The 13,409-nt window shown below is 42.3% G+C and overlaps 1 protein-coding gene across 1 annotated transcript in view; it reads right to left on the bottom strand.

The window, feature by feature from the left end:
* Positions 1 to 4,731: 4,731 nt before the first annotated feature.
* CNPY1 (canopy FGF signaling regulator 1) overlaps positions 4,732 to 13,409 on the bottom strand; it is a 32,042-nt gene continuing 23,364 nt past the window's right edge. Inside the window, 1 exon segment of the mRNA XM_069799866.1 lies at positions 4,732 to 4,751. Coding sequence (XP_069655967.1) covers positions 4,732 to 4,751 — 20 coding nt within the window.

Here is a 13,409-nt window from a genome sequence, read left to right as displayed (position 1 = left end):
AGCACAGGAGGCAAGAACTGTTATCCTCTTTCTGTGGCATGGAAGTTGCGAGATACTTGTGTGTAATCTCATTTGCGCTTGCTAGATGCCAAATGAACTCAAGTTCCTTCGCACCTCTCCAGTACTACAAAAAATCATTAAACTCATTCAGCATGTACTTTAAATTCTGTCACGAGGGGACCCTCTGTAAATGTGAATCAGATCCAACACCAAGTCTTGGCATCATGGTGACAGCTGGTCTGTGGTCCTCTTGATGACATGAGGTTTGTCCTCAGGCCCAGACTCCATCATATTTGGGAACGGCAGAAAAAAGGCCACAATTTTGGCTAAAAAAGCTTTCTTGGAATTTTTTAATCTAGTGTTTTTTCAAACTTTTGTTTTCTGGATTTCAGGTGCATTCAAACTGTGTGGTTTTATTCTCCTCATCTGAGCTGAGTAATCAGGGGCTTGCAGCATCGTCGAATTCTTCAGACCAAAAAACCCTCTAAGGACCGTTCTAAGCATCTTCAACTGAAATGCTGCAGTCCAGCATCTGCAAATAGCTGCACGTGAGCAAGGGGATGCATTTAAGCACTTACTGAAGCAGTAAGAAAGGCAGCACAAAGGGAAAGGACCTGCCCTTCTTACGTGTAGGGTAAGAATTACCCTGCCCTGGGTAAATTCTTACCTGAACCCCAGACTGGAAGGTTGAGTCTGAGTTTGAATCGATTATCTAACTTTAAAGTGTTCATCACAGTGATGTCGTTTCTTCCTCAGGAGCACACGTATTTCTGTTGCTAATTGTAGCCCCAATTATTCTCTCTCATCCCATGGGGGTATAAATCAGCAAAGCAGTTGACCTACTAGTACATACACCCAGGAGGACCTTTCCCACGCAGGGTCCCCTCTAGTTTGGGATTTGGAGGGGACACTCAGGTCTCCACAGACGTTAACTGCTCCCCAGGGGTCTATTCTTGCAGTGCTCCAGTCGAGGGAGTTACATTGCATATGTCAATAGGTGCAGGATTCGTCCCATGTGAAGGACAACTGTCACTTTATTAAATAGTGATATCAATGATCATCTGCCAGGCAATAGCTGTGCCTCAGTTCATGGCTTTGCATTCAGAAATCGGAGCATCTTCTGATCAAAAAGACCACTTTTTATAATCTCATCCCACATGGTTTTGCATGTGGTAATACATCCCAGTGAGACTATTAGACAAATAGGGTCTTAAAATCTTATCTCAGATCTTGCTCAAACATGAGATTTTTGTAATCATAAATGCTAAAAATACCACTCACATGTAAAAACGCTAACTGCAAGCGGGATTCAGGCTTGCCTGAAATTGCTGCAGTCCAGGAAAGTCATAGTTAATACGTAACTCTCTTGACAAACAGCTCAGATGACAACATACCTATAATTATAGTTATATCTGATCATGTCGCCTGGGAAAACAGCAAGGTGATACTGCAAATGCAGAGGGGCTGCATCCTAGTCTCTATCTCCCAACCAATGCTCCAGACCCCCTTGGACCTCTCTGGGAATTACTGCCGGCCGATGCTGGCTAGTCAGTCCCGGGAAAGGATCTGCCAGAGATGCTGTGCGCTCACCTGCGCATCCCTAATTTCCTGAGCTGTGCGGTACCCACTTGACACGATGCTGGCAAATTAGAGCAGCCTAAAAACGCAGGCAGGTAATAGAAGCAGGGTAGGCTTGAGCTTGCGTCTTCTATCCCTGGGAGGTTTGCAGGGCTGGCAGATGGGAAGCCAAGTACTTACGCCATCGTCATTACTACCATGGTGTCGCTTGTATGCCAGCTCCCTGGGGTGCCAACCAGCCACCGTGGCTGTGCAAGAGACAAAAAGGCCAGTGCACAACAAGGTGGTTGGAGAGAGGCCACAGGGCTGACGAGGCAGTGGGGTTCTTGTCCTACGTCTTCGGGGTTCATCCTGCCCGGTGCCACCCTCCCGTGGAGCTGCTACATCAGCATCAGCCTGGGCCACCTCTCGGCTTGCCAACGGAGCTAACGCCCTTCGAGATTTACCCAGTCTTCGGTTTGGCGATGCCTTTGCACCTTATGTGCAATCCTAAGTATGAAAAAAACCCCTCAACACAAGTGGCTTAGCTGGGCAGGTTCCTGCCTGTCCCCTTTTTCTCTGAGCTGAGCACTTGTCCCCGTCAAACAAAAGCCCATCGCATGCCCACCAGTTTAGATGCACCGCTATCTCTAGCACAGAGCGAGTGGTGATACTCTGTTTTTACACTGCTAGCAAAGATACGAGGCTGTCCTTCTCCTTGCACTTGCTCACATACTCACTAGATTCCCAGGATGACTATTCCCGGAAAGAATATTCCCAGGATGAATATTCTTATATGGTTTTGCAACATTCTTTTTTAGCTGAGACAGCAACGTTTCCTAATGTGTAAATTTGCCTTTTTTCCCCCCCTATGCATAAGCCTTAAACTCTATCAATAACTAATTGTTTCATGTGTCTCAGACAAAGTGTAATCAAGAGAGGATGGTGGAGAAGTGTGAAATGACAGAGTGACATTCTATGCTTAAATAAGCAAACTACACCCAAATCGAACAATGGCTTGAAAATGTTTCCATAATAAGGGTGCATAAATTACCCCCATTACTTGGAAAGCTCTTACTTGCATTTTACCAGCCACATTTCTAGTATTCACGAGAGCTGATACACTCCGATCATGATAGACATGCCTCTGTTACAGTAATTATAAAATGCTTTGTGAAAATATCATTGTGTCTACAGAGCTACTGAAGTTGGATGGTCTCCTTGGTATTTGTTTACTGCCTCCGTGAATTTAAAAAATATAATTAAAAAGAGGAAGGAAAACTACATTTCGAAAAAGATAGACTACTTTTTGATATTTATTCTCTGTGAGGGAAAAAGAAAGTGTATCTCGGGTTGTGCCAATACATGATATGCACCAACTGGATAATGTAAAATGGGGATTCATTGGAAAAACACGGGCAATAAATCCTGATGGGATGAAAACATTTCAAGAAGATACACTGATGGTTTCTCATGTATGATCTCTATTACATACGTGTATGTCCATATGTACAAGAAGGGTATGGCAGCAGGAAGGCTTTATTCTGAGAGGGTCAAAGCCACCCAGAGGTGGGTGCTGCTGGTGGCGCTGCCCCCGGCTCTGCGCAGCCCCTCTGGACCCCACGGAGGGTTAGAAGATCGCTCCTTTCTCTTGCTCTCATCTTACAGTTTGAAAAGGAATTGCTAGTCAGCGCACAAGTATCTTTTTTGGTTTTGGGGTCCTACAACTTGAAAAATAGCAACTTTTATTTTTCCTTTAAAGGGAAATCCTGATACAGTTCAACCAAAAGTAGAGCCCTTATAATTATTTATTCCGAGACAATAAATGCCATCATTTTGTATCTTTTTTTTCCCTCGAATGTTTTGTTTTAGTTAAATACATCTAGTGATTTAAAGCTATAAAAAGTCAATTTAAGATTCTTTTAGGATTACCAAAAATCTGGAAAATAATGATATTAATAAATGAAAAAGAAAACACAGCAATAAAAGAGATATTATTTGCTTTTAATTTCTTGGCTGGATTTATCATTATACCAAGGTAACATAAAGTATCTGACCTGCACATGATTTGGGGCATTATTACAATTGCTGGATTCATTAAAAAGATTGTGTTAACTTTATTTTAATAGTATGAGCATCTTGAAGTATAAGTATTCTCAAAATTACAATCAGTGAACATAAATAAAAGACTTGAACATATTTGAAATGCCTTAAAGGATTGTCCTGAATTAATTTCAACACACAATGCAAGAGGAAAATGTACTTGCATCTTATTATTTTTATTATAAAGATGTATGTGGAGCAAGTTTGGAGAGAAATTGTCCACAAGCAGTGAAGTGCAAAGTGTGAAATAATAAATACACTCAGTTTTAAAAAAATTTGTCCAGTTTAACAAGCTAAACAGGGTATGAGTGCATGAAAGGCATCACCTTTATTTCAAATTAACCAGAGCAAGCCCTTCCACTTACCTGGAAAACCTGATCCGTACGCTAAGATTTTGTATGTTAATTTATACTGCAGAGTTCCTAACATCTGACATCAGCTGTAACATTACAAGTTGTGCTATGACTTTATTAAGGGATGACTTCCAAAGCCCTAAAGAATACTTATTATGTTGTAATATATATTTCTGAAGAGGATTAGGTCTTTGATGCTAAAACCTAGACGTTTTAAAAGTGAGTTTACTGAAATGAAAAAGATTACGTACGTTCCTTTGTGTTGCACCAGGTAGAGCTTTTTCACCTTCCTTTCAACTGTATCACAAACCTCAGTGGTATCACGACCGAGAAACACATTTAAAATCCCTCGGAGTTTCATTACCGAGATGGGATATTCCAGAAAAGGACCTAGCGCTTGTGCTGAACCACAAACTGAACAGGCAACAATGGGAAAAAAATGGAAAAATGGGGAAAAACCAGCACACATCCCTTCCTGCAATGTGTTAATGTTAATATCGGACTGAGCAGCTGCTGGATTTCAAGGACTGTGTGTCGTTTTGGATGCCAGACTTTAAAAAGTATTAAAAAAGTTGAAAGAAGAGCAAGAAAGATGAAAAAGTTTAGAAAACTTGACCTGTGAGAAAAGTCTGAGGAAACTGGGTTTGTTTAATTTAGGAAAGAGAGGACGGGTAATGGTTTTCCAAGATGTAAAAGGTTGTTGCAGAGAAAAACACCATCAGTTGTTCTCCAGATCCACTGGGGGAAGAACGAGAAATAATCAGCTTAATTTGCAGCAAAAAAAAAAAAAAAAATGTAGGTTAGATATTAGCTAAAATGTCAAACTATAAAGAGAGTTAAGCACCGGGAGAGGTTACCTGGGAGTATTGTAAAAAATCTGGCACTGGAGGTTTTGAGGCTGGGTTAGAGGAGCAGTAAGGGATGTTCCTGGTACAGGGAGCTGCCTCGGGCATGGGACACGGCGTGTCCTTCAGGGCTCACCCAGCCCTGCAGCACTGCTCATTTGCCCCCCATAGAAATCAAATGATTTAACTTCATTGCAGAACAGTCTGGTCAGGTTGGGATTGTCAGACCACAGCATTTTATTTGAAATAGCCCATTTTTGAGTTTTCAGCATCAGGAGGAATACTTTTCTTTTGGCATTCTCCCCACACTTTTTTTGACATTTCTCCTCTCAGGTCAGTCCCTATTTTAATATATACATACATACATACTTATATATATATATCTTTTAAATAGGAAAATCAATTCTTTCCCTTCATTGAAGAGAATTTACATTATACATGTGTAAAAGCAAAAAGCCTCTTATTTTTTCACTGCCTGCAAACCTTGCCAGCATCACCTGCAGTACATGTTCCCCGGAGCCCAGCAACAAAACCAACCTTGCCTTTCCCTGTGGGATGGCTCATAAATGTCTCAGTTCTCAGCAATGAAGTCTACTGTATCCCCAAGGTCACTTCATGCTCTCAGACAAGGAGATATTGGTCAATACTGCCTTCCTCCTGCAGGCAAAATGCAACTTTTTGTTATTATACTAAAACTTACTTGCTCAGAAGGGAACTTTCTCAGAGACCTGTTTGAAATGGTGCCATGAACTCCCTTAGGAACTATGGAGCACTGAAAATCCCACCACACCAGGGGGTTTGCAGGAAAAAAAGGAGTGAAATCTTATTTTTTCTGATGTAAAAAGAGAAGAGTGAAGGAAAGGAAAGGAAAGGAAAGGAAAGGAAAGGAAAGGAAAGGAAAGGAAAGGAAAGGAAAGGAAAGGAAAGGAAAGCTTTGGCTTTCTTAGGAATGCATAAAGAAAAAGTAAACCACACATGGACAAGAGAAGTATTTATTATGGTACACCATGAGACATTAAGCACTGATATCAATAAAAGACTGTAAGAAATCAAGAATGAGACTTCCACTTCCAGGCTTAGCCTGACCGTGCAGACGGTAGCTGCCATGCTCTTCCCTCTCTGCCACGATCGCTGCTCACTCCCACGCCTCGGTTTGCACGGAGGCATGTGTCCTGCCACATGCATCCCCATCATCCCTGCCTGTGGGGCAAAGCTGGGAGCTGATGGGGGTATTTTTTCTATAGGTCACAGCCATGAGCACCAGACTTTGTGGATGGCTGGAGAGGGAGAGCAAGGTCACTGTGGGAAAGATGCTCAGGAGCTCATAGCCCAATGGCTAGAGCAGTCGCTTGGGAGAAAGGATCCTGGTCCTTGCATTGAATCTGTATGTTATATTAAACCATCAGTGGGTAAAATATGGAAAGGCTAGAAGCAGGTCTCCACTTTAGCCAGTGACCAAGCCACTGGGTTTGGTGAGGCTCCTTACTGGGGGATGAAGGGCACTGGCTGCGCATCGAGCGGTGCAGGCTCAGCCTCTCGCCCTACGCTGTAATCAGTTTTCCAGTTACAGGACAAACGCCTTTTTGACTTTATTAGGGCTGCTGAAAACCTGTACAAACTTTAAATGTATTTTAAATGTACGAGATTAAAAAAAAATGGAAAGGGAGAGGTGAATGGAGTACATTTGCACAGTGGCTCAACTTGAGAAGTGTGTAAATCTGCACTCTTTTCATCCAGCTCTGTTCTCTTCTCAAAGAAAATCCCCAGTGAAATACTATTCAGAAAAGAGTCACTTTCAAATACGGGAAATGACAGTGCTTTTAAAGTGGCATCTACATGCCCCAAATCCAGGGAAATCTTAAAGATACAGCATGAATCTGCTGTCAAGCACCAATGCCATCATACTTTCAGACATAGAATAAAACTGTATCTGATAGAAAAGTTGCTTGCCAGGGTCTGTGTGCCAAACAGACCCCGGCTGTATTCTCTCCATTAAATCAAACACTTCTCTTACACAGTAAAAATGGAACATAGATCAGCAAGAACAGAGTTATACTGAAACAAATACCCGTAGGTGCTATCGGGAAGCGAGGGAACTGTGTTTAAGTGATGTGCTATCAGCTCACAGCCAGGTCATCTCAAGATACACAACACTGTCAGGTCCCTCACCAGCGCAGGATAGCTCGTTTCTGTCTGGTTACAAGATATTTGCCCACTACTCGTAGGTTTAAATTGTGCTTTTCACCATTTCTATTGACAAGGTGGATCAAAAGGTGATTCAGGATATTAGGAAGATTTTGGAAAGGAACATACACATTTGCCCCTGGTAGCAGAAAGCCTCTGTTCAGAACTGTACGCCATTACATTATATTGTCAGTCCCTGATGTTGCCAACATTTTCAAAATTTTCTGTACCAGATTTTCCCTAACTGTAACAAAGAGCTCTTATCATGGCCCTTTCTTACTTACTATTTCTGCCCAACAAATTCCTTTTTTAGAAAGAAGGCAAAACAAGGCTCCTTTTCCCCTCCCCAACTCCAAAGCCTGTTCTGTATTACCTGGGCTCCCTGGCCCGGCTCCTCTTCCTGTCCTCCGGCTTCTCTGAAGCACCTTCTCGCCTCTTTCTCCCATCTCAACAAATACACATGCATCCTACCATAAAAAAAAAAAAAAAAAAAAAAAAAAAGGAAAATTCAAACAGGCACAAGAGTATAAATTTTCCAGATTTTTCAGTTGAGTTGGGTATTAGAGCTGCAAATGTTCTGGTCTTCCAGCCCTTGATCCTCAACGTTTCTTCCCCTCTCTTGCTATTCCCTGAGCATCCCTCTATCCTGCTGTTTGCATGATGCCTTTCCCTTTCCCGTTCTCATTCCCATCTTTTTCTTTGACTTGCTGTTGCTCAGAAGCTTCCGCCCATCCCTCCCTCCATGGTAGCTCACAGGCTGATCAGCCACATGGAGAAAGGTCTGGCTGCACCAAGCCGCGTGTTCAGCCTGTGGTTCTGCTGCTTCCCTGGGCTGGAGGCAGAGTGGGTGCTAAATTCGAGGGTGTCCACCAAGCCATGACCTGGGTTTCCATCTCCCTTCCCTGCAGCCAGGGTTTTCATTGCCACGTGACTTAGCACCCCAAACCAGAGGCTTCAGAGGAGCCAGAGACATGAACCTCAGCTCCAATATTTGAATTTTTCTTGCTTCTTCTCTTTTCTGCTCCTGTTTCTCGACACACATCTCAAGTGGGTTGCTGCATGCCCGCTCCCTCAGCAGGTGTTGCTGGCGTTGGGGCCCATGAACACACCACTTCTGTGTTGAAATAAGGGAGGAATGGTGAAAGACAGAGCCAGCTTTGCCTTCACCCGCTCCTGCTTGTGGGGATAAGCACCTCGCCAGCACGGGCTCTGCGTCCGTATTACTCTGCCTTTGTTCATAACTCAATCCTGCCAGCCTCTGAACTATTTTTATTGCTCTCCTCTGAATAATTTTCAATCTGTCACTATCTTTCAGGTAATGTGGTGCCCATAATTAAATACTGCAGGCGCTACCGCACCAGAGCCATATGCAGACGGACTATTACCTTCTTGCGCTGTGATGTGATGTCTTCAGCCCCAAATCAAATTGGCCTTTTTTTGCTGCCATATCTCAAGGCAAACTCATGTCTAATTTACTCCACACTATCATCTCTAGATCTCTTGCAGCATTACTGCTTCTTGGTTTTTTATCACTGATTGAATATCTGGGGTTTAGATTATTTTTCCACAAATGTAGTAGCTTCTATTTTCTATGTTGAATCTCATTTTATTCTCCACTCATTTTTCCTGCCTTTTCAGATTCCTGTACGTTATTTTGCTCTCATCTTTGGGATTTCCAAATCCACCCACCTCAGTTTAGTTTGCACATTACATCAACAAACCATTCACTACTTCTCTTAGATCATTACAATAGCTGGCAAATAAGCTCCCCATTCAGCAAATCATTTCAGCACATGCTTATAACCTTTAGGAGTCAATAGGGCTCAGGTATGTGATAAAGTGCATGCTGGCACGCTCGTTAGTTTGATTGTAATAGGGAGAGCATCCTTCATGTCCGAAGAGCAGCAGGTATTTGTGGTGGGGCTGTAGCAGGGAGGGAGAGGGTGACATGGGGCAGAGGAAAGGATGCACTGAATATCACTGGTGAAGCAAACCCATCACGGGCTGCCAAGTGCATCCGCATGTCCTCACCTGTGTGGCCGGGGCTTGCGTCGGGGTCTTGCCCGGTTGAGATGCCACCGGAGGCTCCCCCAGATCAGCTCATTGCCATTCCTCAGTTCTTTCTGCTGAGAGATGTTCGAAACCACGTCAATCTGAATTAATGTTGGGAGTAAGACGCCGGGAGACAGCAGTGACTGTTTTATTAAAATCCAAGGACCCAACTGAGCAGTCCTGAACTGTGCTCACATGGATAATCCCACATATTTTGAGTGTCAGACCTGAATTCACAAATTTTCTATTTCTATAAAAAGGAATTCAGTGTTTGCTGATCAAGATTTGCTTTTCATAAATCCATGCTGCTTGTTTACTCTGTTAACCTCTAAGTGCCCAATCCCACCAAAGCCAATGGAAAGATGCCCTTTGACTCCCAACATCTTCAGATCTGGCTGCAAGGATTTATCTACCTGGAGAAAAATGTCTGGAGTATCTACAGTGAAATAAAATCAGTCCCAACATCTGAAATACATTCTTTGGATAATCTGCTCTAAAGTAAAAGGCATCTGCTTCTAGAAAGCTCCACTCAGAAGATACAGTGATTATTTGGAACCAAAACCTCATTTATCGGGTGATATTGCCCCCATGGGGAGGTGCTCCAGAGCAGCTATTTCTTAGTCTCCTTTTTTTTTTTTTTTGGCAGAATGGCTTATTTTGGCCAATTTCCCTACATAGACAAGCCCCAACTGATGTTTCTTTTATAATATTTGTACCTTTACTTGAATTGGTACAGTAGATCTGTTATCTTTACTAGAAAACAAGCAGGACCAGCTTTCTTCTGGCATTGTTAACATTTTCTTCCTATTTTTCCTGTAACTCTTCAGCTTTTCATTAAGAAAAGAAAAGAAATTGGCAGTGCTTTAGGACATTTGTTAGCTAATTCCCTTAGCGGTGAAGAAATCCAGGTTAGGGTAGTTTATATATGGTCATATTTTGTAGAATCAAACTGAATTGCCTTATTTATTCTGCGTGTCCTTAAGAAATTCCAGCTCAGATCCTGTAGTTATTTGAGTAAACAGGTTTGTCGTAGGACTACTTGTGAAAAGCCAGTTTCAAGCATATATGTAAGAATATTTTTGGAAAATAAACTGTGATGGTGAAGAAGGCTGGCTGATGACAGGGAGGCTTCCACCCACTTGCTCAGGCGAGAGCGACACGAACCCTGACCTGCCTGTCCACTCAGATGAACCCACACAGCCTCAGGTTGGAGGAACAAATGCTCATAGCGAACAAGTCAGCACCGATGCACGCTTCACAAATAATATTTCAGAAAACACTGTGCAAGAATATTTAATAACAGACATCTCAGAAATCTATAATACCCTCTGAGACAGCTTGTGACCAAAAAGCAGGAAAAAATTGAACAGATAATTTGCTGTACATTTTTCCACTGTTGTTACAATTGCTTGCTTATTTATTTTACTGAGTTTTCTGACCTTCCTACAAAAATCACCTCAACTTCTTTTATTCTTATTAAGGCTAGATAATTTTTTTTTAAAAAGTTCATCTGTCCAGCCATTTTTGATTCACCCTTAATTTAATCCCCTTCTAATTAATTAATGGGCCTACTGTCTCTCCAGAAAGTCTTTTCCCTTTGATATAGGTTTTAAAGCCCTTTTTAAGTTCTTTGGTTAGCTTTAAATTCTTTTTTTCCCCTTATCCTTATTATTTCCCCTATAATCCCTAACTGAATTTGAGTATGCTTGTTTGATTCCTTTCCCTGCCCCCTCTTGCTTTCTAATTTTGACTACAGTTTTTTTTTTCTTTTTTTTTTTAATTAAAAAAAATTAAAGCCTCAGATCTTTGCACAGTCCCTCATGAAGCCACATTGGCCGCTTCTTGTTCTCGCCGTTCTTCATTTTGAGAGGAGCAGGAGTCTCTTGCAGCTTAATTATGGTTTCTTGCAGGAGTCCCCCTGCTTCCCCTCACGCTGGTGGCTGTACAGTATTCCTCCTCCTCCACAGACTTTTGTTAAATACAGTATGCACGGCGCGTACCAACCTTTTAGATCCATGAGATTTCTCCCCCATTGATATATAAAAATACCTGCCTATGGGTTTACATCCAGGTGGGCTTTTTGCTGTCCCTTGCCTTGTTTCTGGCATTAAATCTGCTTCCAGTAGGACCAGGGGATGCTGCTCCTTTTGTTAGCTTCAGCACTTGATTTTTTAAATTGTTTTCCAGCAAACACAGCTACAAGGTCACAATCGATCCACAGCCAAAGTTTTGGCACATTTTATATATTTCACTTGAATATAGCTGAAACCAGGGCCAGATCCTGCATGGGTGTAAACCTCTGCAGCCTTTTACTCCCTTAGACCTGCTTTCTGCAGGCGGCGGATGCGGCTCAAAGTTCCTCAAGACACTTGGGAGCGATTTCAAACCCTTCTAATTTTCCTGATAATATTGGCACTCCTGGGTGCTGGTTTCCTGGTAGCTTAATTTTTTTTTTCTCTATATATAAACCTGCAAATGTTGATAGCTTGAGTTTCTGGAATCAACTCTCAGTCCTCATGTAGCTATTTTAATTAGAATGGGAGGGCTCTGTTAACTAAAAGTGGAAGAAATATTGATATGAGGATGCTCTGAATTTTGCTCAGCCTAGCGAGCATCTTCTAACTCTTTGTGAATGCTGAACTATAAGAAATTTTAAATAGAGTTGGGGGGGGGCTACTTTTTTTCTCTTCTTTTTTCTCCTTTTTTCTCTTTTTTTTCTCTTTTCTTTTTTCTTTTTTTCTCTCCCCCTCCCGCCTTTTTTCCTCCATCACCTACCATTACCACCTAAACCCTTTTGTTCTCGCATCTGTAAAATACCACATTCCCAGCCACCTTTTTCACAACACGCATTGAAACCCAGCAGGTTTATAATATCTTCCCCATCCCTAAGCCCACATCGGATGCCTTACAGTCCTGTCATATTTGTTTACATCCACTTGGTTTTAGTTCCTCGCTCTTTTTTTCTCCGTAGAGCCTTCTGCCCCGGTTTCCTTTGAGCTGCCTTTCATGCCAGCAGACTCTGGCCGGTTAATTGTTCATCAGGGATAGGCGAGGTTGAGCCGGGCTGAGATGCGTTTCTTCGTGTTGTGACAATTGTTCGGACTGTTCGCCACTTCACGCTCGGATGAGTTTTTCTCTCTCCGCTGCCCGTACCGCCTCGGTTGGCTCTCCCGCGTCTCCTGGACGCAGATGCATCCCAACACGGCGCTGCTTTGGCTTCCCCTTCGGTGAGACTTTTCCCCTGCCTTCGCAGCAGATTTTCAGCCGTTCGGGGTTGGGTCTTTTTGCCATCCTCTGCCGGGGCTGGGGGTTTTGTCCCAGAGTCAGCGTCGTGCGGGCTGCCCCAATATTGACTTCCAGTCCTTCTGGACTTTTATTTTATTTCATTCAATGTTGGCACCATATGGCAACTATGGCAACTGAATATATAACCCTATTGAATTTCTGCCTCCAGTCTGGCATATTAAAGGGCTCCATGCTCTGGTCTGGAGGAAAAAAAAAGTGATTCCTACAGGACACAGTGGTAGAGAAGTTCAAATAACACTTAGCTGCCTTTAAAGTTTCCCTTTTCTAATATGACAGACAGAAAAAAAAAGAAGTTAAATATATTTGACAAGGTTTCACATAGGGCAAACATACAATATATGATGTTGAAAGCGTAACAGTTTAGTCTGAATTAATAATACAATTATAGTATATATAAAATCATATTATATATAAGGTCCACCAGCAACATATTTGTGTTTATTTTTGTTTAATTTTATTTGCAAAGAAAGCTGGAACCCACTGCTTCTCAGAAAGTCAGCTGCTAATAAAGCAGCTGGCTAATAAAGGGCAAAAATTAATGTCTGAGGGAAATATTTAAAAGCATCACAGTGACTTAGGGATGTGTGTCAGCTGGGACACATCATTTATTTAGGCATTTTTGGAAGTTGCAACTGGAGTGCTCACTTGCTCACGTGGGTAGTTTTACTTGTGCACTCCCTTTGAATTCAAGTTAAGGTTACTCATGTGCATAACTCTCTTCAGGACTGGGCCCTACGGCTGTTTCTTCCTCCTGAAAAGATACTGAGGGAACTAATTTTTCTGATGATTAATCTCAAACACTGCACCTGCAGTGCCTGTTTTCACTTGAATGAGAAGAGATTGATTTATCTAGCTATCTTTCTGTCTGTCTCATTATCCATCTCCCGTAGCATCTCAGTGCCTCAAAAAATGATGACGAACTTATCTTCCCAATAGCCATACAAGGCAGGGCAGTATTATCTCCACTTGCCAGATGGGGAGATCAAGGTAGAAAGCAGCAAAGTGATAT

The sequence above is a fragment of the Haliaeetus albicilla genome, chromosome 2, assembly GCF_947461875.1.
Source record: "Haliaeetus albicilla chromosome 2, bHalAlb1.1, whole genome shotgun sequence".
NCBI lineage: Eukaryota > Metazoa > Chordata > Aves > Accipitriformes > Accipitridae > Haliaeetus > Haliaeetus albicilla.
This window is presented reverse-complemented; position numbering and strand designations above follow the sequence as displayed.